The 22,705-nt window shown below is 35.5% G+C and overlaps 1 protein-coding gene and 1 pseudogene across 15 annotated transcripts in view; both read right to left on the bottom strand.

The window, feature by feature from the left end:
• Window positions 1-22,705, bottom strand: part of PPFIA2 (PTPRF interacting protein alpha 2) — a 472,924-nt gene that overhangs the window by 315,279 nt on the left and 134,940 nt on the right. Inside the window, exon 1 of one of the 15 annotated variants that reach the window (XM_027071166.2) lies at window positions 2,545-5,684. The exons of 11 other annotated variants lie outside the window; for them this stretch is intronic. In XM_027071166.2, coding sequence (XP_026926967.1) covers window positions 2,545-2,625 — 81 coding nt within the window. In that variant the 5' untranslated portion in view covers window positions 2,626-5,684. Of the gene's footprint in view, window positions 1-2,544; window positions 5,685-22,705 lie in introns of those variants that run through there. 3 more of the 15 variants (XM_053226539.1, XM_015063655.3, XM_027071165.2) reach the window with 3 other exon arrangements.
• On the bottom strand, window positions 11,302-19,216 carry LOC128316445 (40S ribosomal protein S10-like; annotated as a pseudogene).

Raw genomic sequence — 22,705 nt, forward strand, 5'->3', positions numbered from 1 at the left:
CAAACATTATAATCCATTTTTTTCTTATGGTAGCATTTAATCTTAATTTTTGTCAACCAAAAGGAATTCTAAGCAACCACACTCCAGAACTTGATTTTTGGGGATAAACAATTCACTAAATATATAGTGCAAATTGAGTTCTGGCATCATCCAGGATCAAAGCACCTGTGAATTAAAAAAAAAAAACAAAAAAACAGATACGCGTATATTCACAGTAATATAGAACTGAGATCTCACACATAAGGAAATTAATTTAAATTAAGTGTTAGATAGTCTATACAAAAACAGTATTTGCATGTGTATGTAGAAGTATGACTATATTTGACTAAATTAAAATACAATGAAAAAGAAAGTCTTAATATCCTTTAGCTTATTTGTTGGCTTTTTACCTTTGAACTGTTCAGGTCAAATACATTTTAAATCTTACTCTTAAAATTTGGTAATGTACAGTTTCAGCAAATATGACAGAACAGTTTGAACATTTAATGAGAAGATGGAACTGAAACTGAATATTATTCATGCTAAGCTATCTTAAATGTTTTGCATATGCTAACTCTTATGCTAAAATAATTTTAAGAAAGTAAGCATTAAAATCTCAACTCCTTGATGCAGAATCGTTTCTGAAACACACTTATGCATGCCATTCCATAATGAGAACCACTTTTCAAAATTTAACTAATCATTTTCATGTTTTTCCCCAGAAATGGTCTGTTACTTCTCTAGCATCTCATTTCTTATAACAATATGTCAACCAAAGAAAATACATTGCCTTAAAATAGGTTGATACATATAACGAAGAAAACTAATCATGTTTAATTCTGCCCTTTGAAAATAAAAAGAGTCAGCTTTTATCAATCTTTACGTTTATGCTTTAAAAAATGATCTTTTTTTCTTCCTTCTCTTCTGCCCAAAACAAAAACGAATAGCAGCAAAAAGTTAAGCGCACATTGCCTGTTACCATAAATGTCAGGATCAAATGTCACTTTATGAGTTAAAAATGTGAAATAGAGTTCATTATTTGTCAACATTTCTATTTTGTCCAAATTCCTAGAGTTTGTACATGAATCGTTATAACATCAACAACAACAAAATGAGTGTTTAAAAATCATTCCAGTGTGTTTTCAAAGAAAATCATCTGCCAAGAAAGGTGTCAGCAAGATCTTTACCGAAGGAATTGTAAAAAGCTTGTGTCATGACTGAGCATATGGAATTTACTGACCCTTAAACTTTAAGAGACTGAATAGAATACCTAATGTCAAAAGCTGCCCCAAAGAGCCAGCTACAGGATATTGTAAAGAGTGTTTATATCTCAGTGTATGGAAAGAAAAAAAAAAGTAATAATTCTGCAGAACAGCCCCAGGGCACTTGCATTTTGAGTCACTGCCACAATAAGCAGATCGCCACTGGGAAGTGAATATATTCTGTACCAGCACAGACTTGCACTATCAGTAGACATCAGTGTAAAGCAGGAGAGGCAACAGGATTAAAAATAGAAGTATAAAAACGGGGAGAGAGATGGAGTAATTATATTTACTGCTCATAGTTTGCAAAGGCAAAAGACATTAACAAATCAGATGTGCATTTATTCAGAGCCCTCTTTTAAAAGAATTCTGACTCCCATATTAATCTCTAGGTCTTTATACATATTTTTTTCAGAACACTGTAACTGTAGAGCTAAAATAATTAAATGCCAGGCTGTTTATATTCCCATAAAGTAAAATATATGGAGGGAAGAGGTTCATTTTCTCTTTTCATGTAATGATGAAATGACTGAATTACAAAGTAAACCTTAGTACTCAAAGATGCAGTTTGAGGACAAAAATGAGGAAGAATCTGATTTAGTTTAGGCTTATCCATTTTCCAGACTGATGACTGATTTATTCACAGGCAACTGAAATACATTTAGTAGGTAACAGCTTTGTTACTCACACTTATATTTATATTATAAATCATTCTGACTTCTTGATAACACAGAAAAGCTTCCATCTTAATGAGTTTCTACTTGATCTCAAATTGTAACACATACTAAACATGGTATGTAAGCTTCCTATATTATTGATTGCCTGTATATCGCACATGTAACAAAATTAACTAACAAATTCTGTTGAGCTATGTGTATGAAACAGAAAACATTTTTCTAAGCCCAGAGGACATAGTTTTCAAAGTTCCATAATATGTCTCTTACTTCTATTCTCTCTGTGATATAGAAGAGAAGTAACTCTAATATTCACCATATGATAGCCATAAATAACAGTATCAGGAGACTCATCTCATAAACCCTCAAGGATGACACAGTAGCAAGTTTTAAAATCCCTGAGAAAATTAAGTGTTCGTTATTATTTTGCTTGAATTCACAGAGAATTCTAATGCCACCCTATTTCCATATTTAAAAAACAGATTAAACTGACATGCACATTATCCATTTCCTACATCCTCTTTAACACTTGCACACTTTGCAGTTCTCCTTTGATTATATTTCCTTTTATTAAAAGTTTGACTATACATTAACTTCCTAAGTAGTGAAGCCATTTAAAACACACTTACTTGAAAAGTGTAAAACCGGGTCCCATTAGGAGGATGCACTTTAGGGGAGCCAGAAACGGTGTTCATATCCGAGAAAATCATTTCTGATCACAGAGACAATATAATCCACAAGGAGCTACAGATGCAGAGCAGAGAGCTTAGCGTACAGATAAGTCCGTGCATGCATTGAGGGAAGCTAGAGGGTAAAATGAAATCTGCCCCATCCTTCATAGATACACAGTGATAGCATTTTGAATCTTTCTCCTACGTTTGAAATCTAAGCTGAAAGGTTATCAGCCACCGACCTTTTGTGCAGCTAGTTCTTTAGAACGTACAATGTTTTTTAAAAAATTAAAACACAGAAGGGGAAAAGCAAGAACCAACAATAAATGGAGCTTGTGCAGAATCTGGCAGTGCTGTGGACCTGCCCATCTGTTCTCAGTGATAATCACCTCCCTCCACCACAGTCTAGCAGAGTGATTATGCTAAATATCCTGGTTAACCAATAACATACAGTTTCATTTCAGGGAAGCGCGCACAGTGTAATACAGAGGACCTCTTCTGACTAACGTGAAGCATGTTTCGTATGCTGTTTAAAGCCGTATTTAGCAACAAATTATTGTTCCATCACTCTTATTTCTGTATGTTTCCAGATCTCTTTGTTACTCCCAGCCTTTTCAATGAGATTTTAGACTTTTGTACAAATCCTTTTCTTTGAAAGGGAAGAATATTTTTAAGTTTAGAGATCAAAGCATATTATAGTTGGCTAGAACATTAAGGCTCAAGACATACAATTCAGGAAAGCTATATAATACTAGGAGTATTATCAAATAAAATGCACTAAATATTTCTACTTTTCTGAACTCTTAACGCACATCACAATATGAGCATAATCATTACTCTACTTCTCCCATTTTAACTCAAAAATCATTAAGTTTCAAAGTTAACTAAAAAAGGACAATACACTTGTTTTTAAAAAATCCAAACTTTAACTCTCATATATAGAAAAAAAGAAAATTATCTTTTAGATACATGAAGATTTTTAAGTCGATATCCAAAAACATTAACTGTAAACTGTAAACTGTATAGGCTGTGCTGCAAAGCGTGTTCATTTTTTATGTCTTTTAACACAGATTATTCAGTCTGTATAAAAGACCATATTCAGATGACTTTACACTTTTTAGAGGTAAAAATAAATGCTCCATTTACACATGGTTCAAAGTGGAGACTTCAGGAGAACAGAGATGAGAATGAGCCCAAAGTGGTGACTTTGTGAATGTCTCTAAGATGGCATAGTTATATATAATTAACAACCAGGAACCACCTGCTTTGAACCTGAAGACTATCAAACTATGATGGTGATGGGCTCTCAAAACTTAAATTTTTATTCATTTGTAGCTTTTATTTGCCAACTATGATTCAAATTTGTATCAATGAGGAGGAAGCAGAAACATGATTCTCAATTCTTTAGATAGGACCCCCACATTCTGGTAAATTCTGCAAGTAGGTAATTGTTTGCTCGGCAAACTGCTAAATAAACCAGAAGATAATTTTTAAACAAATGTTTAATTTGAGAATAATCTTACATTTATGGAAGAGTTACAGAGATAGTACAGAGAGTTCCCATACATCCCTCAACGGATTTCTCTGTTAACATCTTGCATTACTCCGATACATTTGTCAAAACTGAGTAATTGATATTGGTACATTATTATTAAATAAACTCCAGACTTTACTATGGTTTCACTAGTCATTCTACTAATGTCTCTTTTGTGTTCTTGGTTCCCATCCAGGGTTTCACATTCATTTTGTTTCCGTGTCTCCTGAGTTTCCTCTGGCCTGTGACACCTTCTCAGCTTTTCCTTGTTTTTCATGATCTTGATAATCTTTGGAAGACTTAAGATTTACTGGCCAAGTATCCCACAGGCTACCCTGCTTTGATGCTTTTATTAACTTTATTTGATGTTTCCCTAATGATTAGCATTGGGCTATGGGTTTTAGGGAAGAATACCACAGAGGTAAAGTGTCCTCATCATATATTAATGAAGTGACCTCATCACAACATCATGGGAGTATGTGATATCCACCTATCACTAGTGATATTAACCATCACTTGGTAAGGTGGTGTTTGCCAGGTTTCTCTACTGTAAAGTTACTATGTTTTCCTTTCCATACTCTATTCTTTGGAACTTGGCCACTAAGTCTAGTATGTTCTCCAAGAGGTGATAGAAAGTGGTAAAATTAAGCTTTACATCCTGGGGGAGGGTAGTGTTTATATGTATTAAATGGAATTTTTCTGTAGAGAAGATTTGCCTCATCTATAATTATTTTTTCAACTTTTACTTCTACCAGTATGAACTCAGAGATATTTATTTTATATGTAGAGTTATTATACAATATAATTTATTTTGATGCTTAAATCGTCCCAGATTTGGCTACGGGGAAGTCCTTCAGGTCGGCTCCTATTTCCCTTTGATGTGTTCCCATCCTTTTTTTCCTTTGAGCACACAAATGATTATTTTTTAAAACTGCTTTTTTTCCTCCTGCATGATTTACCTAGTTACTAAAACTATTAGTCATCTTAACTATAACTCTACCACTGCAATTTAAATAGAAAAATCGTGCTTTCTTTTTCATGATTATTTAAGCAGCTATCTTATATTTTTTAAATATTCTTTTTTCCCTTCTGATTTTTTAGGCTACATGGGATTCTTTCAAATGACTATCAAATTAAATAAAATAAGTATACAGGCATACTAGCTTTGGTAATTAGCTATGTATGTAAAAAATTTCAGTTTTTCCCACTCAGAGATACTTCCTCTTATGGTTGGCAGGGCCAGGTAAGTCTGCTCCTCAAAGAGCTATCAGCGGAAACAATGTCTCAAAAACAAATGTGAAGCTTCTTGTGAACCCAGGTTTTAAAGGAATTTTTATTTATTTTTTTTGCCAAATAGATTATTATGGTGCAAATAAAACCTGTGTGTTTTATGCTTACCTGTAAATTGGTTCTGATATAATACAGACCATATGATTCACTAGATTTCTTATTATTATTTAGAAGGCCAGTAAATCAAATATTCATGGTATAATATTACATATCCCTGGCATAATTTCATATATTTGCTGAATTTGCCTCAACCAACAAACTATTTCAGCAAGGAATTCTGAAGCTTTTTGGCCAAGAAAGGTACAGGTTTTTCTTTTTCACAGTTTTTGTGTGGGGAGGGGAAGAAAGAATTAATGTTGAGTAAGCTGGAAGGAGAAACAGTATAAATATATAATTATTTTAAATACAGTGCTTTACTCTAAATGTTGCAGAAATTGCCAAAAGATACATTCCTCCCCAAACTTTTGTTTTCTAAGCAGGCTATTTATGATAATGATGGTATATAATTGTACTGAATGTTTATTTGAAGATAACTTTCTTTCTCTGCTTGGTAGCCAACAGGGAAAGTGGTGTCCACATCTGAAAATTGAAAGGATACAGAACCTTGCCTTGTCCATTTTGGTTATAGAAGTCTGGTACTATTTCTTGGCCCTAGCATCATAATTATAAGAGATACAGTCTCTGTCCTTATTAAGGAATTTTAAATTTGGTGGGAGAGACATCGATTACTAAGAGGTTATTAACTAGCAAGACAACTGACATGAAGTTTAGTAAGTGCTAATGACTGACTTAATGTAAAGGAGACTGAGTTCATCTGAAAAGTATCTAACACAGGGATATATCAAAATGACCTTGGCAAAGGCAGGAGGTTGAAGGAAGAGTAGGAACAATGCATGAAGACATACAAGATGACAGGGAATGTTTTGGGAAATATGACTGAAAGCATTTCAGGGCACCTGAGGTAACTGTGTTAGACGTGTTTTCTCATATATAAATTTTCTCAAGTGAAATGAACAAAGAGACTTATTAACCTGGTCAACACCCCATTTCTATGAAATCAAGTAAAGTAAGAACATTCTTATCTCAAAAAATATATAAAATGTAGAGACATATTTTCATACTTTTGGTTAGTATATTTTGACATCTTTCTTAAATTTTCCAAATAGCTTTCCAAGATTTTTTTGGCTTGTCAAAAACTTCATTCTTAGTTTGATTGCGTTCAATTTATAATAACACTATTTTAAGTATTAACTCGAAAGTGAAAGATAGTACAATATTACTATGTGAAACAAAACTTACTGTGCTCAGGCCAGGACTCATTAGTTTCTGGGCCATGTCTACCAACCACATCAAGTACTGGTAAGATGTCCATTTTAATTGCTACCCACAGACCACCGCCCAAAAATCTCTCAAGATATATCTCTTCTCAAAAGAAAGAAATTAAGAATACAAACTACAGAAAAGTTTAATTCTAGCTGTCTCAACCACTTGAATTTTTACAGAAGGAAATTGAAAATGAGAAAGTAAAAGGATAACTAAATTACACTTTCTTAAAAATGGGTAAAATAAAAGTCCTGAAGCCAGACACTGTTTTTAATAGACTTACAGAGAAGATTCCCAGAAGTCATTGAATCCACCTCTTGGCCTCTGAGAATAATTATTCTTAAAGCCTTATGAAATGTATGCTATCAACTTGATTTGATAAAAAGTTCAAAAACATACTTTGGAGTCTACTATTCCATATATTGTCAGGAGGATTCAGCTCACACTTTTTTTATATCCCTTCAATGTAACCTTTTAAACAAATAACTGTTCGGTATATTCTACTTCAAGACAAGCAATTCAATACACCTTTTTTTGTTCATTTACAGGTATTGAATAAGAAGCTCAAAAATTTGCTAGAGTGATAATACTTTGGGTAATTAAAGAAATACACTGAAAGGGCTGTTCATGTGCTGTTAGTTTCTGATAAATGCTCAGGAGGAAAAATGCCATACTGGACAAAAATAGGAATGAGAGAGAGAGAGAAAGAGAGAGAGAAAGACAAGGACGAGGAAGAGAGATATCACTACAATTTACACCATAACACTATAGGATAACAAAGAATTCTCTAGCCAAGCGTTCAGCTAGAAGTCATGCCAGATGGAGTGAAATTTGCAGTCCAGATGGGCAATACATCCTAGTGATCCATATGGATGGCATGTGGAAGCTAGTTAAGTACATATTGCCAGCTAGATTATCTATCATATCTATCTACTAAATGTGTAGTCATATTTATGCATCTCTATATATCTGCATCCTTCTCTTCATGTCATGACTTCTACAAGATTGAGCAAAGATGACCCTGTGTACACAGACAAAACTGTAAGTTTACTTTTACACCCTGCCTCAGAGTCTCCTTCCTGAGAGTCACAGCTGCTTGTGCATAGGTTGGTAGGTTTTGTTCATTCATTCATTTATTCATGCATTTATTCAAAAAATTTTTATCAAAGAGCAATGAAGTGCCAGACACCTTTTACAGGTTAGAACAGAAATGAAGGGCAGGTGAATGAAGTGAAAGGAAACACTCACTGTGTTTGTAGTAAGCCAATGAGACACTCCACCAACAGGTATAATCAATTCCAGCAGTGAGATCTTACATTAGAAGATCCAAATTAAAAAACAACGAACAAAACAAAACAAAACTTGTAATGCCTCAAAGACTTCCTTCCAAGTTCAAGAGATTTTTTTAGCTACTTAATTACTCATTGAGAGTGTCTCAAGTAAATAAATATAGAACCCTTTGTGATCCTTCAAGATTTGTAGCTATGTGGACTAAATAAATAAACACAAATCAAGCATATTGAAATTTCCAAACTTCCATTTGTAACAAGACAAAAATATTAAATATGCTTTCAGTTCACATTTTGATGATAATGTGTTGGGTTATTTTTTTTTCCACATAATCTCATAAAGTTTTTTATATATGTCTAGATACAGGCAGGTATATAGATGCATGTATATATTTATGAGCATGTATGTTTTGTGTGTGCATTATACACATGCATGACTATACACATGTGCATACACATATGTACACATACATGCACAAACATACCTACATATATATTGTCTTCAACTCAAATTAGAAAATTTTAAAATGGTATCTTCTTTCCATAATCCTTCTTCTTTTGCACTTTGGTTTCTCTTTGCTTGAATGACATTTTTCACAAATATTTACATGTATTATAATAGCCCATAAACATCTTCATGCTTAAATTAAAAATATTAAACTGTCTGAAATTCAGGATTAAGCTTTGTTTTGTTTTGGTCCTTTAACAAAAAAAAATACTGTTGATTAGAACTCTATAATTCTATGACTCAATAATTTTACTATATTTTGTTAAGCTTCTCTCATGTTCTAAAATACATGTCATTAGCCTGGTTTACAAATCTCACATTACAGTTTTATGACAGGATGTTATTTCTTCATCTACCACTGTGGATACCAGACGCCCACATAGTTTAAGTTTTTATAACATCTGAAGGGGTTTCTGAGTTCTGACTTTTATAAACATAAATAGTTGAGAAATACTGGGTCTATTCTATGGCATGAGACCTACATGTAGAATATTACATATTGAACTTAAACATGGATATACCCTACATGCACTATACTATTGTATAGTACAGTTTTGATATTAAATTTCCCTTTTTCTTAGAAATTGGCTAAATTCTTAGCTATTTGTGACCAATATTTCCACTCTGGATAAATCAATCTTTTTTACTTTATTTATTGTCCAGTTTCCATAGATGTTCTCTGTTACTATACACCATAATTACCGCATCAGGATGCAAAAGAATTCTCAGTAACCGATACAGAATTTTTATTTTATTTTTTAAATCAAGAAGCAAAATTTCCAGCTAAAGTCTGAGATGAAATAATATTCCTTAGTGTGCAAAAGCGGCCTTATATAGACCCTCTTGTCTATAACTAACAAAACCAGCACAACGCAAGGCATAGAGAAGGCACCCAATAAATATTTGGGAAATACTTGACACATCTTCCTCTGGATGTTTTGTTTCTCTCTTTTCATGGGTTGCATTTTAATAGTAATTATCTCATTTTGACTTGCTGACTAGTCCTGAGAATTCAAAAAATACTTATTCTTATTCCCAGATTCTTGTAGTTAATATGTGGTATATATAGCATTCAAAGTTTGGGCTGAATGCACTTCTTGGTACATAATAGTCAAGTTGTTGGTGAATAAATGAAAAACAAAAAGAGAGAATGTACAAATCACAGATATTCTAACTACCAACTCATATTGTTTGTATTAAATAATGCTGCCTAGTAGTTTAGAAAATGGATTTTTTAAAAAAGCTTCAAAAATAGATTTTAAAAAACAGGAAACAGATTGGAGCCCCTGGGTGGCTCAGTCACTTGAGCTCCAACTTCAGCTCAGGTCATGATCTCCTGGTTCATGAGTTCAAGCCCCACATCAGGCTCACCTCTGTCAGAGTGGAGCCTGCTTCAGATCCTCTGCCCCTCCTCTGCTTGTTCTTTCAAAAATAAATAAACATTAAAAAAATATGAAATAGAATGAGAAAGAAACTTTGCAAACTTACATGTATCCACCCACTTAAACGTACACACACATAAATTCATCTCCATGCACACATTCATGGAGTTTTGGGAGAAATATCATATTAAAGAGAAGAAAGGTATATTCCAAGCAAACAAAGCAGATGTTCTAATGCTCTTCATATAGTTCATTTGATGTTAAATAGTTTGTCTATACCATCTCAGAAGGTACAGGTTTAACTGATAGGATGAGAGGAAGAGAAGAATCATAATGGTGATCAATTCTATACAAGAGCTTTTCAGATAATGTTATCATAGCTATCTTGGAATAACAGAACATTTATAAAAACATTAATTTATAGGGATGGACATTTTACTCATAATCCCATGTTTAAGATTACAAAGATTATAAGATTACAGGAACAAAGGCAATATTAGTCAAAACTGTGGAAAATATAGACTAAAGCAATCTTTAGACTATCATTTCTTATTCTTTAAGATCTCTACTGCCTCTACTGCCTCAGTTGCCATGGTAGCGGGTACATTATTTTTTCCTTAATTTGACTTTTTCCAAGAATTTCATTTGAAAGACAAAGCCAATCACTATCCTGTCTTATTTTGTTTAAGAGCAAGAACAATAATTCAATAGCTGCTACTTATTGAATGATATTATTTATAGGGATGCCAGAGTTGTCCTTTACAAAACCTTCTAAAAGGAGGTATTTATTCCTCACTTATATATAAGGAAATGGAGTCTTAGGGAAATATAACTAAGACCACATCTTAGGCAAATGGGAAAGTCACATCATTTGAAACCAGTTCTATCTGATTACAAAGGCACACCATAAATCAAAATTACATCTTGGTACTTCTTTATCTGGTACTGATTTTAATTCAGTATACAATATGAAAATGGAATTAATAAATTCCTAACTGATTTCACACATGAAATAATTCTTTGGTGATTGGCTACCTAATGATCTATTTTAATTTTTTGGAAGTATTCAGGTTCTTTTGATGAATCAGAAGTGGTTTGTGAAAGACAAAAAAGGAACCCAGAACAACTACAAGGTTTTTGGCCTGAGCAGTGAAAGGAGGAAATTGCTACCAATGAGATGAAGGCTGTGAAAGAAGTAGGTCTGAGAAAAATCCAATTGTTCAATTTGGTCCATGTTGAGTTTGAGATTCTATTAGTCATCTAAATAGAGATGTCACATTGGCAGTTGAATATACAAATCAGTAGACCACATTAGCATACAGACTGAAAACCAAAAAACTGGAATGAAGTCATCAGGAAGTGAATGTAAATAGACAAGAGAAGTGGTCCAAACCCAAGCCCTAGTATACTCCAAAAATAAAGAGTCCTGGGAGACCAGCGAAGGAGAATGAGTAGGAACAAATCAGCGGAGTGAGGTGGGGGCGGGGGGGGGGGGCGGTGACTAAGAGAGGGATGTGTCCTGGAAGTCCAGGGGTGAGCACTGAAGCAGGTAGGCAAGAGTGATCATCTGTATCAAATGGTGCTGAAAGATCAATTAAAACAAGGACTGAGCACTGGCTACTGGATTCAGCAGATGGTTGGGAGAAAAGCCTATTTTTTTTTTTCTGACTACAGATTTATTCAACACAAAACAACCTCCTCCAACTTTAGTGAGGTGACTGACCACATCTATGACCAAATCTACCTCTAAACTGGAATTCAGTTACTGAGACAGTCCCGGACTCAGCTTTCTTGTCGGCACCAGGGGACACAGCGCTTGGTCTATAGGTGTCTATCAGCTTCCCTTTGTGTGAGTCTTGCAGATCACTCTCCAGAACTCTGGGCTGTGGCCTGCCAATCTCAGGACTTCTGCAGCGCAGAGTGGTAGACACAATCTCAGGGGGCAGGTAAAGGTAATCGCAGAGATACTGGATACCCTCGTTGGTGAGCTAACAATAGAAATGTTTCCAGGCAAACTGTTCCTTTACACAGCCTCATGATTCAAGAGACTGCAGGACTTTCATGACGTGAAGACTGGGCACATTCTTGTCTGCCAGCTCAAGGTGTTTAGGCATGTGGACATCCTTCTTAGCCACCATCACTCCCTCCTTGAAAGGGAGTTCATAAATGGCAGTATGGTTCTTCCTGGGCATCAACATCTCGCACCTGCTATGTCCTGGTCCAGAGTTGGAAAGGAAGGGGCATGCACAACATGCAAAAAGCCTCATCGATGTAAATTTAAAATGAAATGGGAGGAGAGGAATGGAAACCATGTGTTTATACAATACTTTTAAAGCACACTGCTGTACAAGGAACCAAAGAAATGAGACAGTAGCTGACAAGGAAAGGAGGGAAAGAAATAAGAACAAGCTGTGCTGAGGGAGACGGTCTAGCAGAAGGTGAAAGATTGTGATGTAGGCTCATCATAGGTGAAGAAGGTGAATTTCTGGAGAAATGTCCTTCAGTAGGTGAAAGGAGGTAGAACGTATGAGAGAAGACACTGGCTTTAGAGAGAAGACAACACCATCTTTCATAACAGGTGGGAAGGCAGAGCATGTGGTTTCCCTTGCTGGTAACTATAGTGGTGGGGGTTTGTGTAACTGCTCAGGAACATAGGAAGCTGAGATATCAGCTGAGAGTCAGCTTAGGGGAGGGAGTAGTGAATGTTTGAAGAAGTGAGGAAATGGTATGAAACTGTCATGTGAAACTGTCATGTAAAAGAGAGAGAATAATAAAATATACCTATATTAAAGAACAAGCTTAGACATGCAAGCAAATCAGTTGATTTTAACTTCTTCAATTAAAAGCTTTGGCTGTGAATGGGCGGGTTGCTAGAAGCTAGAGTTTTTATAGCATGGCAGAAAGCAGTTTAGAATGCATGCTCTTTGGAGGAGGCAGTTCTACAGACTGAGAACAGAAGGGAGGAAAGGGATGAGTCACACATGCCCAGTTCATTCTATCAAACTCATCTATTAAGGAAGCCATTTCTTCCTGGGGGCATACAAGTTACTCTAATGGGGCCAGAAGAAGTACTCTAATGGGAGTCCAGCCACCTGGAGTGGAGGGGAATGTATTCCCCAGAATGTGACTCCCCTTTCTTCCATTCTCGTGTTCTCTTATTTTCACTACACTTTTTCTTGGACATCATGAAAATAAATACCATTTGACCAAGTTCTGTCCCAATCTATCTGCTAATTCCCATTTTCACTCTCTCTATACCCAACCAAGAATCCATGGTCCATCATATCTTTCATTCTCTTGCCAAAACCCTCACTCTATTTTCTTAATATACTTCTGTTTGACCCATTCAGTAAACAGTTGTATTAATCCACTCGTCCAGCTTCTCTGCTACAACCTGAGTTGATGTGTGTCGTTGGAGCACCTCAGATAATCAAAACACTGACAAATTCATCATCCTCAACCTCAGCAGTGCTCTCTGTACTGCCTGGCCCTTCATCCCTTACATTCCTTTCACAGCAGGTCAATAATAAACATTTCTCCAGTCTGCTAAGGCCTCTCTTTGCTGCTTGCTCACTCATTTGTGGCAGATTAATAGTTGATTGTTTTATACTAAAATTCCTTTCCTTACAATCTCACATCTATTTGCCCCTATCCTTATCTCTTCTTTTCTCATATCAAAGTCTGAGACTGATAGTTCCACTTGAATCTTGTCACAAGGAGAAAGGGAAGGTTTCAGGCAATTTTAACTCTGGGGATCTTCTTAGGCATCATTAGCAATGGTTTGCACTTTTTCTGAAAGACAGTCTCTTTTGTGGGTTTTCCTTAATTGTCCCTGCAAAGCATCCACATATTCAATGGCTTCTCCAAACTTAGGTTGCTATAGACTATCTCCTAACGTCACTTAAAATCCTAGATGGTTAGAGATATAGAACACACTAGTGATCATCTAGTGGAGTAGAATGTTCTGCACATTAGCATCCGCTATGGTGCTTTAAAAAATACCAATGGTTAGGCCTCAACGCTAGTGATTTTTCATGTAATTAGTTTAAGGGTGCCAAAATGGTGTTTTTCTAAATCCCCCCAGATTTTTTTTTCAATGTGCAAACAGGATTAAGGGATAGCTGATGTAGTGGAATTCTTTTTTTATAGTCAAACCGAACATAAGCAAGATAAAAATGTCCTGCTTTTCTTGGTGACACCATGAATCATTCTGAGCTAACTAGGACAGAGCTTCCCAGCCGGTGTGTTGCAAACAGATTACAGGTGTACTAAAACACCAGTCTCTCAGATTCAGAGTGATTTGTCAAATCCTAGGACTTCCAGAGCTCCTGAGGTACTCAATACTAGGCATGAGCACCCTCCTCTGTCTACATTAGTATAATGGAAAACTTTATGATTTCCTCTTTATGCTACAATGTGAGCAAGATTGAGAAACACTGATCTGGTGTGTGCTTATCCTCAAGAGCCACTGGCTAATATTTCTTCTTTGAGAAGTCTATCTTTTCACCTTTTCTCCATTCAATTCCATTTTTTGGGCGCCTCGGTGTCTCAGTCGGGTAAGCGTATGACTTTGGCTCAGGACATGATCTCACAGTTGGTGGGTTTGAGCCCTGCTTTGGGCTCCGTGCTGACAGCTCAGAGCCTGGAGCCTGCTTCGGATTCTGTCTCTCTCTCTTTCTCTCTCTGCCCCTCCCCTGCTCATACTCTGTCTCTCCATCTCTCTCAAAAATAAATAAAACATTAAAAAAAACTTTTGTAATTCCATTTTTAATGTTTCCTCTCTCTTCTAAGCCCAGGTCATGTGACCAATTTTGTGTTATCAGTAATTTCTTCTGTCCAATAACTAAGTAAGGAATGAAAAGTTAAAACACCATGTAGAGGATGACCTCAGCAAAACTTCATTTTAAATGAATGTGAGTATTAGTGAATTATTATAAGTTATTATTATGTCCTGGATCACAACCTCCTGGTTGGAAATGTAGACATCTAAATGACTATGGTCAAGTCACAATTTTTCAGCTTGTTGATTAGAAGGCCATGCAGATACAGAATCAAGAGTTTATTATATCATGATAAATTATGGGCATACATTAATTTCTTCAATTTATCTGCCTTGTACTTGACATTCACCACACATAAATAAATGAAAGGGACATAAATATTAACATTTCATAACAAAGACAGAAATTCTTATTATAAATGCATTGCTTTAATATCAAAAGGGCCATAATCAGTAACATGATTACGATGCCTTGGACAGCATTACACACTCTAGCATCCCCAGTCATACAAAATAAATATTAATGTGATTGAACTTATTAGATGCAAGGAATTGGATAATTCTTTGAACTTTGATTGTATTATTATTAAATCACCAACTCAGTACATGGGATCTAGCACCAAACAGATCCAAGTTCAAATCTCCATGCTTCTTTCTTGATGAATAAAGCTTTGACTTAGCTTCCCTGTACATCAGGTTTCTTTGAAGGGGGGATTAAAATAGGTTTCTACTCATTGTAAAAACAGAGATAATGTATTTTTAAAAACTTACTGTTATTGTTACCCTCTCAGCACTCAGAATCCAAACCGATTTTCCAAATTTCTTTATTCAACCCAACAACAATTGTGTTTCATTTATCCCTTGCCCAATTGTTTTTGGTTGCCTGGAATTTTCTTTTTACTCATTTCAAGATCTAGTTTCAGTGCCCCCTCATCTATGAAGTCTTATCAGTCCAGAAACTTTTTACTGTCACACAATTAGTCCACCCTTCAATTGTGGCCCTTACTAAAGTCTGCAAAAGGTGAGTTATTAGCATGTTGGTGTGCTTGTACACTCAACTGGGGGCTGTTGGAGAATGTGGATTGTTCTCCACACAGCAGCCTGTAAGATCTGTTAAATATGTGAATCAGGCCACTGCATTCTCTTACTCTCAACCTTCCAGAAGCTTCCTGTCATATTTTGAAGAAAATACAAAGCCCCTAAATACAATTCTGTCCTCAGTTCATGCCACCACAGCCCTATATACTGTCCACTGCCAAATGATCTCCTTGCAGTTCCCAAAATATAATGTCAATTGATACAGTGAAGATCTACTGAGTACCAGCTATGAGGTGGATTCTATTCTAGGCATTTAGCATATATTGGTAAACACAATAGACAGACACCCTTCTTTGTAGAGCTCTCACTGCAGTGGGAAGAAGTACAGAAACCACCAATACAATAAGTAAATTGTATGTCAGAGGGGATAAGTGTAATGGAAAGAAGTAGAAGAGTGAAGAGAAACAGGCACTAGAACAAGGGAAGAGGGATTAGTGAGCTGTGATTTCAAATTCCATATTGATGTTGCCTCCTTGGTATTTGCAACTGCGGCTCCTTTTGCCTGGCTCTCTCCCCAGCCCACCCAATAGTCAGATGGTTCCGTCCATCAGTTACTTAAGGGTATGCCTAAATGTCAGCACTTCTGTAAGTTCTTATCTGAAGACGGTCTAAAAAGTATGTCCCCACTCTTTCTCTGCAACACTTTATTCCCTTAGTCAGCTTTATTTTCTCCATTGCACTATATGTGAAAAATGACATTTATTCATTTTATAAAGGAATGTATTTTTTGTTTTATTAACTGTTGCATTCGTTCCCATAATGTTTGGCATAAGGTTAATAAATATTCATTGAATAAACGAACGTAGGTAATAATTAGTTTCAACTAATCATTATTAAATATAAGAGGTAGGGCCAAGAAGACTAAAATTTAGTCAATAATCTATTATTTCTCAATAACTGGGAAGAGTTTTCATATTTTAAAGTTCTGCTTCTGATGTCCATGTCACTTCTATTGAAAAAATTTCCTGACAAACTTCTTTAAATTGGACCACTGATTCATCAATTCAACAATTAAAAACTGAGTGCCTATAATGTTCTCAGCTTTGTACTAAGCACTGGGGATACAGCAATTCACTATATTGTGCACCTGAAACTAATATAACACTGTAAGTTATTTATACTAGAATTTAAAAATAAATAATAATAAAATTGTTTAAATGGAGATAATTATTTTTAAAGTAATCTTTAATAAAAATCCCTATACATATATTATAAAAATTAAAATCCAAAAATTGTGAATATAATCACACTGCTAATCTTTTTGAGTTAAATTACCATTCAGCAATGGTCACAGAAGCTTGATATTTTTGTGTGTGTCTCCTCCCTGGATTCAGAGTAAAGCTAACTGTTTCTCCCTGGTGAAGGACCAGGAGCACCTGAATTGGTAAATGTTCCTTCTATTCTTAGGAGCTTTGGTCCTGATGACAATGACACTTAGATTAAGGGTTAGTGAAACATAAAGGTTTATATGGTTCAAATTTGTCCTCTGGGTCCAAAATGATGCAGTAACAGATCTACTGAGTAGTTTTTATAATCTATAAGTTAAAATGTACCAACATTTATACTTTTATACCTAGACTATAACTAAAACCTAGAATGATGTAAAGATATAAACAAATATCCAAACTTTCACGTGAGAGACAGCCAGAAAGACATAATCTGAGGCAGAGAATGACCAATAAACTTTATGAACTATTATGTCTACTACTGATTTTAAATTATTTTCTGTTTGGTGATGTAATACCTTCGTTATCTTAAAATTATCCATAAAAAGCTGTATTTGTTACAATTTAGGGAAAGAAGGTAATGGAAATGCCTCCATGCATGAGTCAAGGAGGTTCAAGGAGAGGACAGATTCTGGTAGTATCTAAGAGTATCTAAGGGTCATTGGAATTGAGCCTGCAGCATAAATCAGAAGCAACAAGTTTGATGCAAATGGCAGGCAAATTTAAAATCCCCCTTTACATCTACAGAAATGTTAAGGGTACTTTAGCATTTATCATACCCATGATAAGAAAGATATATTATTTAGATATTGAAATATCTTAACAAAATGTAAGGGCACCTTAACACCTATCATACCCATGATAAGGTATATTATTTACATATTTCAATATTAAAGAACTTAAAGAAATGTTATTTATTTATTTAAAAATATATATTTGTGTGCATGTGTGTATATATATACAAATACATGTGTGTGTGTATATATATGCATATATACTTTATTTGTGTATATATGTATATACATATATATATGTGTGCTTTAGGAAATCAGTGTGTGTGTGTGTGTGTGTGTGTGTGTGTGTGTGTATACATACTTTCTATAAAGCTGTTTGAACTGTTGAGGATGCTACTGTGAACAAAACAGAAAAAACAGTCCTTTCCTCATGGAGCTTATCTTCCAGTGGAGTAAATAGGAGAACTGAATTTTTTAAAAGGTAATTAGAAAAGGCCCCCAGGAAAAAGTAACATTTGAACAGAAACAGACTTGAGGTGAAGAATGAGCCTGGAGGTATCCAAAGGAAAAGGGTATTGGGTAAAGCAAAGAAGAAATACAAAGGTGCTAAGGTGGTAGCATGCTCAGGGTGTGAATAAAGAAAAGGGAGGGTGGTGTCCCAAGCTGGGTACATGAGCAAGGGAGCTTTAGATGATGAAATCACAATAAGAACAAGAAGCCATATTATGGTGGATGTTATAGGGCATTAACTGGGCATTGGCTTTTATTCTGAGTAAGACAGGAGGCAGGGTGGAAGGCTATGGAAGGCCTTGAGGGGAGGAGAGACATGATTAAATGGTTGACCAACGTTTTAAAAGAATCATTCTGGCTTCAGGGTTAAGAGCAAAGTATAGACAATACCCAGTAGTGGGATTACTAGATCATAGGGTAATTCTATTTTTAAATTTTTTGAGGAAGTTCCACAATGTTTTACGCAATTGCTGTACCAGACTGCCTTCTCACCTATAGTGCATAAGGGTTCCTTCTTCTCCGCAGCTTTACCAACACTTGTTGTTTCTTGTGGATGTTTTTCTAGCCATTCTGACAGGTGTGAGATGATAACTCACTGTGGTTTTGATTTGCCTTTTTCTGATGGGAAGTGATGTAGAGAACCTTTTCATTATTTACAATAGGCAAGATATTGAAGCAACCCAGTGTCCACTGATAGATGAATGGATAAAGAATATGTGATATATATGTTTGTATGTGTATATATATATGTATACACACACACACACACACACACACACACACACACACACACAATGGAGTATTACTCAACCATAAAAAAGAATGAAATCTTGCCACCTGCAACAACATGAGTGGATATAAACAGTGTAGTACTAAATGAAATAAGTCAGTCAGAGAAAGATAAATACCATATGATTTCACTCATATGTGGAATTTAAGAAACAAACAAACAAAGGGAAAGAAAGAGACCACCACCAACAACAACAACAACAAATTCTTAAATATAAAGAACTGGTGGTTGCCAGAGGGTCGGTGGGTGTGTACATGGGTTAAATAGATCAAGAGGATTAAGTGGTAATAACTGAGTAATGTACACAAGTGTTGAATCATTATATTGTAAAACTGAAACTTAACTATATTGGAATTTTAAAAATACATAAAAATTTAAAAACAAAAAAGAATGAGGCTTGGGGAGGGGAGGTTAGAGCGGTACAAGGGAAATGAACTAGGGCGCTATTCAGGTGAAAGCTAATGGTGGCTCAGACAAAGGTGGAAGTGGTAAAGGCGACTGAGACCTAGATGGACTTTAAAAATATTTTGAAGGTAGATTTGGAAATAAGAGAAATAAGAAACCAGCATAACTCCAAGAATTCTACCTACATGAAGACTATAGTTGGATCAAGTTTGGAAGGAAGATCCACAACTCGATTTTCAACATGGACATCTATTAGACATTCACATGGAGATTTTAACTAGGTGGTTGGACACATGAGCTTGGGTTTCAGTGGAGAGTCTTAGCAAGAACAATAAATTTGGAAGTCTTCAGTGTGTAGACCTGGGGGAGTAAATACTGGAAAAAAAGAGAAGTCTAACTATTAAACCCTCCAGTGCCCCAATATTAAAAGAGTCCAGCAAAATGAAGAAAGGCCAGCAAAAGAAGCTAAAAGGAGGGGCGAGTAAGCAATACACTAGGATGCGGATGGTGTTTCACCAGTGCAGCATCCCACTCTTAGTCTCCTACCTGAAGCAAAAGGCTTCTACTTAGAGAAGGCAGCCTCTTTGGCCAAACCGATAACTTGGATAGCAAACCAGGTAGACTCAAAAAGGAAGTGGCATTTTCCTGGTCAACTAGATGATGTTCATGATGTTGATGTTCAGTCACATGATTATATTCCCATTCTGACTCTAATGGAGGGCCAGGAGGGGAATATAATAATGAACAACTTGTGCCTAAATTTGATACAGAGCTCAACGCCAGTACCTGAAATAATCTGGGAGTGCTAGATGTCAGCAGTAAGAGGCATAGTATAGATTCTTCGAGTAAAATGTTGATATAATCCAGTGATTGATAATTTTTTTTTCTAAATAGAATATATTTTATTTTATTAAGTGTTTACTTTTAATCCCAGTATAATTAACATAGTGTCATATTAGTTTCAGGTGTCAAATATAGTAATTCATTCTATACATTCAATTCTATACATTATTCAGTGCTCATCAAAATAAGTGTACTCTTTAATCTCCCGATCACCTATTTCACCCATCCCACCTTCCACCTCTGCTCTGGTAACCATAAACAGAATGTATTTTAAGTGAAATTATATGTGGGAGCCCAAGATGTAAGCCATATAAAAGTGGAATTTCTTTGTTTGAGTCAGAATCAGAGTCCTGCTTGTTCACAGTCCTGCTGAAGCTATCCTCATTGACGCATCCTGACATAATCCTAGGGCCTTGGTAAACATGGCTTAAAAACACAAGCATAAATGTAAAAAAAAAAACAAAAAACAAAAAAACCTTAATCAGTTCAGAGGGGAGAATAATTGGCATTTGCAGCAGTCAGGAAAGGCTTGGGGGAAAAGGACTTCCATAAAATATGCCCAGGTTGTCAATGTATTGTTTTTCCTCCCTAGATTATGATGTGCAAAATCTCTAAAACTACTGATAGCATAAAGAGGATAACCAGGGCTGTCTATCAATCATTTTAAATAAATTGTAATTTAAAGAAAGGGAGAAAGTTAATAGTGTAGAAGAAAATTAAACTTGATGTAAATAAGAATACACACATTTAGTGAGGTTTATCCATTTCAGGAACACATTAAATCTAAAATAAGGGAATAAAAAGATGCATTTAAAGTTTAAAACAGGGGTGCCTGGGTGGCTCATTTGGTTCAGCGTCTGACTCTTGATTTCAACTCAGTTCATGTTCCTGAGACTGAGCACACCCCTCCCCTCCATGTCCACCCTCTCCCACCATAGAGCTCTAATCTGGGAGGGCAGAACCTGCTTGGGATTCTCTCTCCCCATGTCTTTGTCCCTCCCTCACCCCCAAAGTAAATAAACTTAAAAAAAAGTTAAAAAAAAGAAAAGAGAAACAACATAGTGACTATGCTCTTCCACAGCCACCAAGACAGAAGTTGCAATAAAGAGGAGGCATGATAATGAACTCACAGTTGCAATATTAATCTATTTTAATCAAATGAGAGATAAGCCTTTCTGCCAGCACTAAGTGGAAGTGTGAATAGGAAAGCAATCTTGTGGGGTCCCTCAAGAGGAATACTCCAGATTATTTAGAGATGTGAGATATTCAGGAGATATTCAAAACAGAGAAAACAGAGATGCTCAAAATGTACAGCATTAATTTAAAAGAGTAGATGAAAAGGAATAAGTGTCATGAGAAATATAAACTGGTATTTATAAATGCTCATTAAAATAATGAGTATCTTAGGCAATTTTAATGACCTAAAATGATATGCCATTAACTTCATCCATCTACTATACAGAATTGGAACATTAATTTTCTGTCTGAGGCCAACAATGTTTACAAATGTGAGCAGTTAAGTGATCTGCAAAGATGTCAGAGTAACTAACATTTGCAATGTAAGACTCCCACTACAATCTGTTTTCAGATTGCATATACAGTATATCCACAATTGCATCCTATGGGTATGTGGGTACAGTTTCTAAAACCAGGCATTCAAAAGAAGAACAAATGTCCTAATGATTCAGATATGCATCTGGACCTTTTCTTTATACGAATTTGATACCAAAAAACAAACTAACTCATTTTTTCCTTCTACTAGAATTATGTAAATTATGTAATGGCAGGGAATTTTGTTTTGGTCATTGTTATAACCTCAATGCTTAGAAGAGTGCCTCACAAAGTCACAACTCAATGAATATTAGTTGATAGAATGAATGCCAGAAACATACACAAGATATAGTGACAACACCATTCCCTGGAAGTCAGTAAAAAGGTTCACGTTATTTTTTTTATTTTTTTTTAATTTTTTTTTAACATTTATTCATTTTTGAAAGGCAGAGAGAGACAGGGTGAGAATGGGGGAAGGGCAGAGAGAGAGGAAGACACAGAAACAGAAGCAAGCTCTAGGCTCCAAGCTATCAGCACAGAGCCCGACACGGGGTTCGAACTCACGGACCGCGAGATCATGACCTGTGCCGAAGTTGGCCACTTAACCAACTGAGCCACCCAGGCACCCCAAAAAGGTTCACTTTAAAGAAGCTACTTTGAATAGTAGAATTATAGACTTGCATAGATAGGAGGCCCTAAAATGTATATTCACTTTTTACTACCAAATTATAGACAATACACTCCATTTTTGGTGAATATAGAAACATAACAACATTTGGTAATTAAAACAAACTGCAGGAGACAGGAACTGATTTTTCTAATTGTCCCTATGCTGATAATCATCAGAAGTAATTAG

This window comes from Acinonyx jubatus, chromosome B4 (genome assembly GCF_027475565.1).
Source record: "Acinonyx jubatus isolate Ajub_Pintada_27869175 chromosome B4, VMU_Ajub_asm_v1.0, whole genome shotgun sequence".
Classification (NCBI taxonomy): Eukaryota; Metazoa; Chordata; class Mammalia; order Carnivora; family Felidae; genus Acinonyx; species Acinonyx jubatus.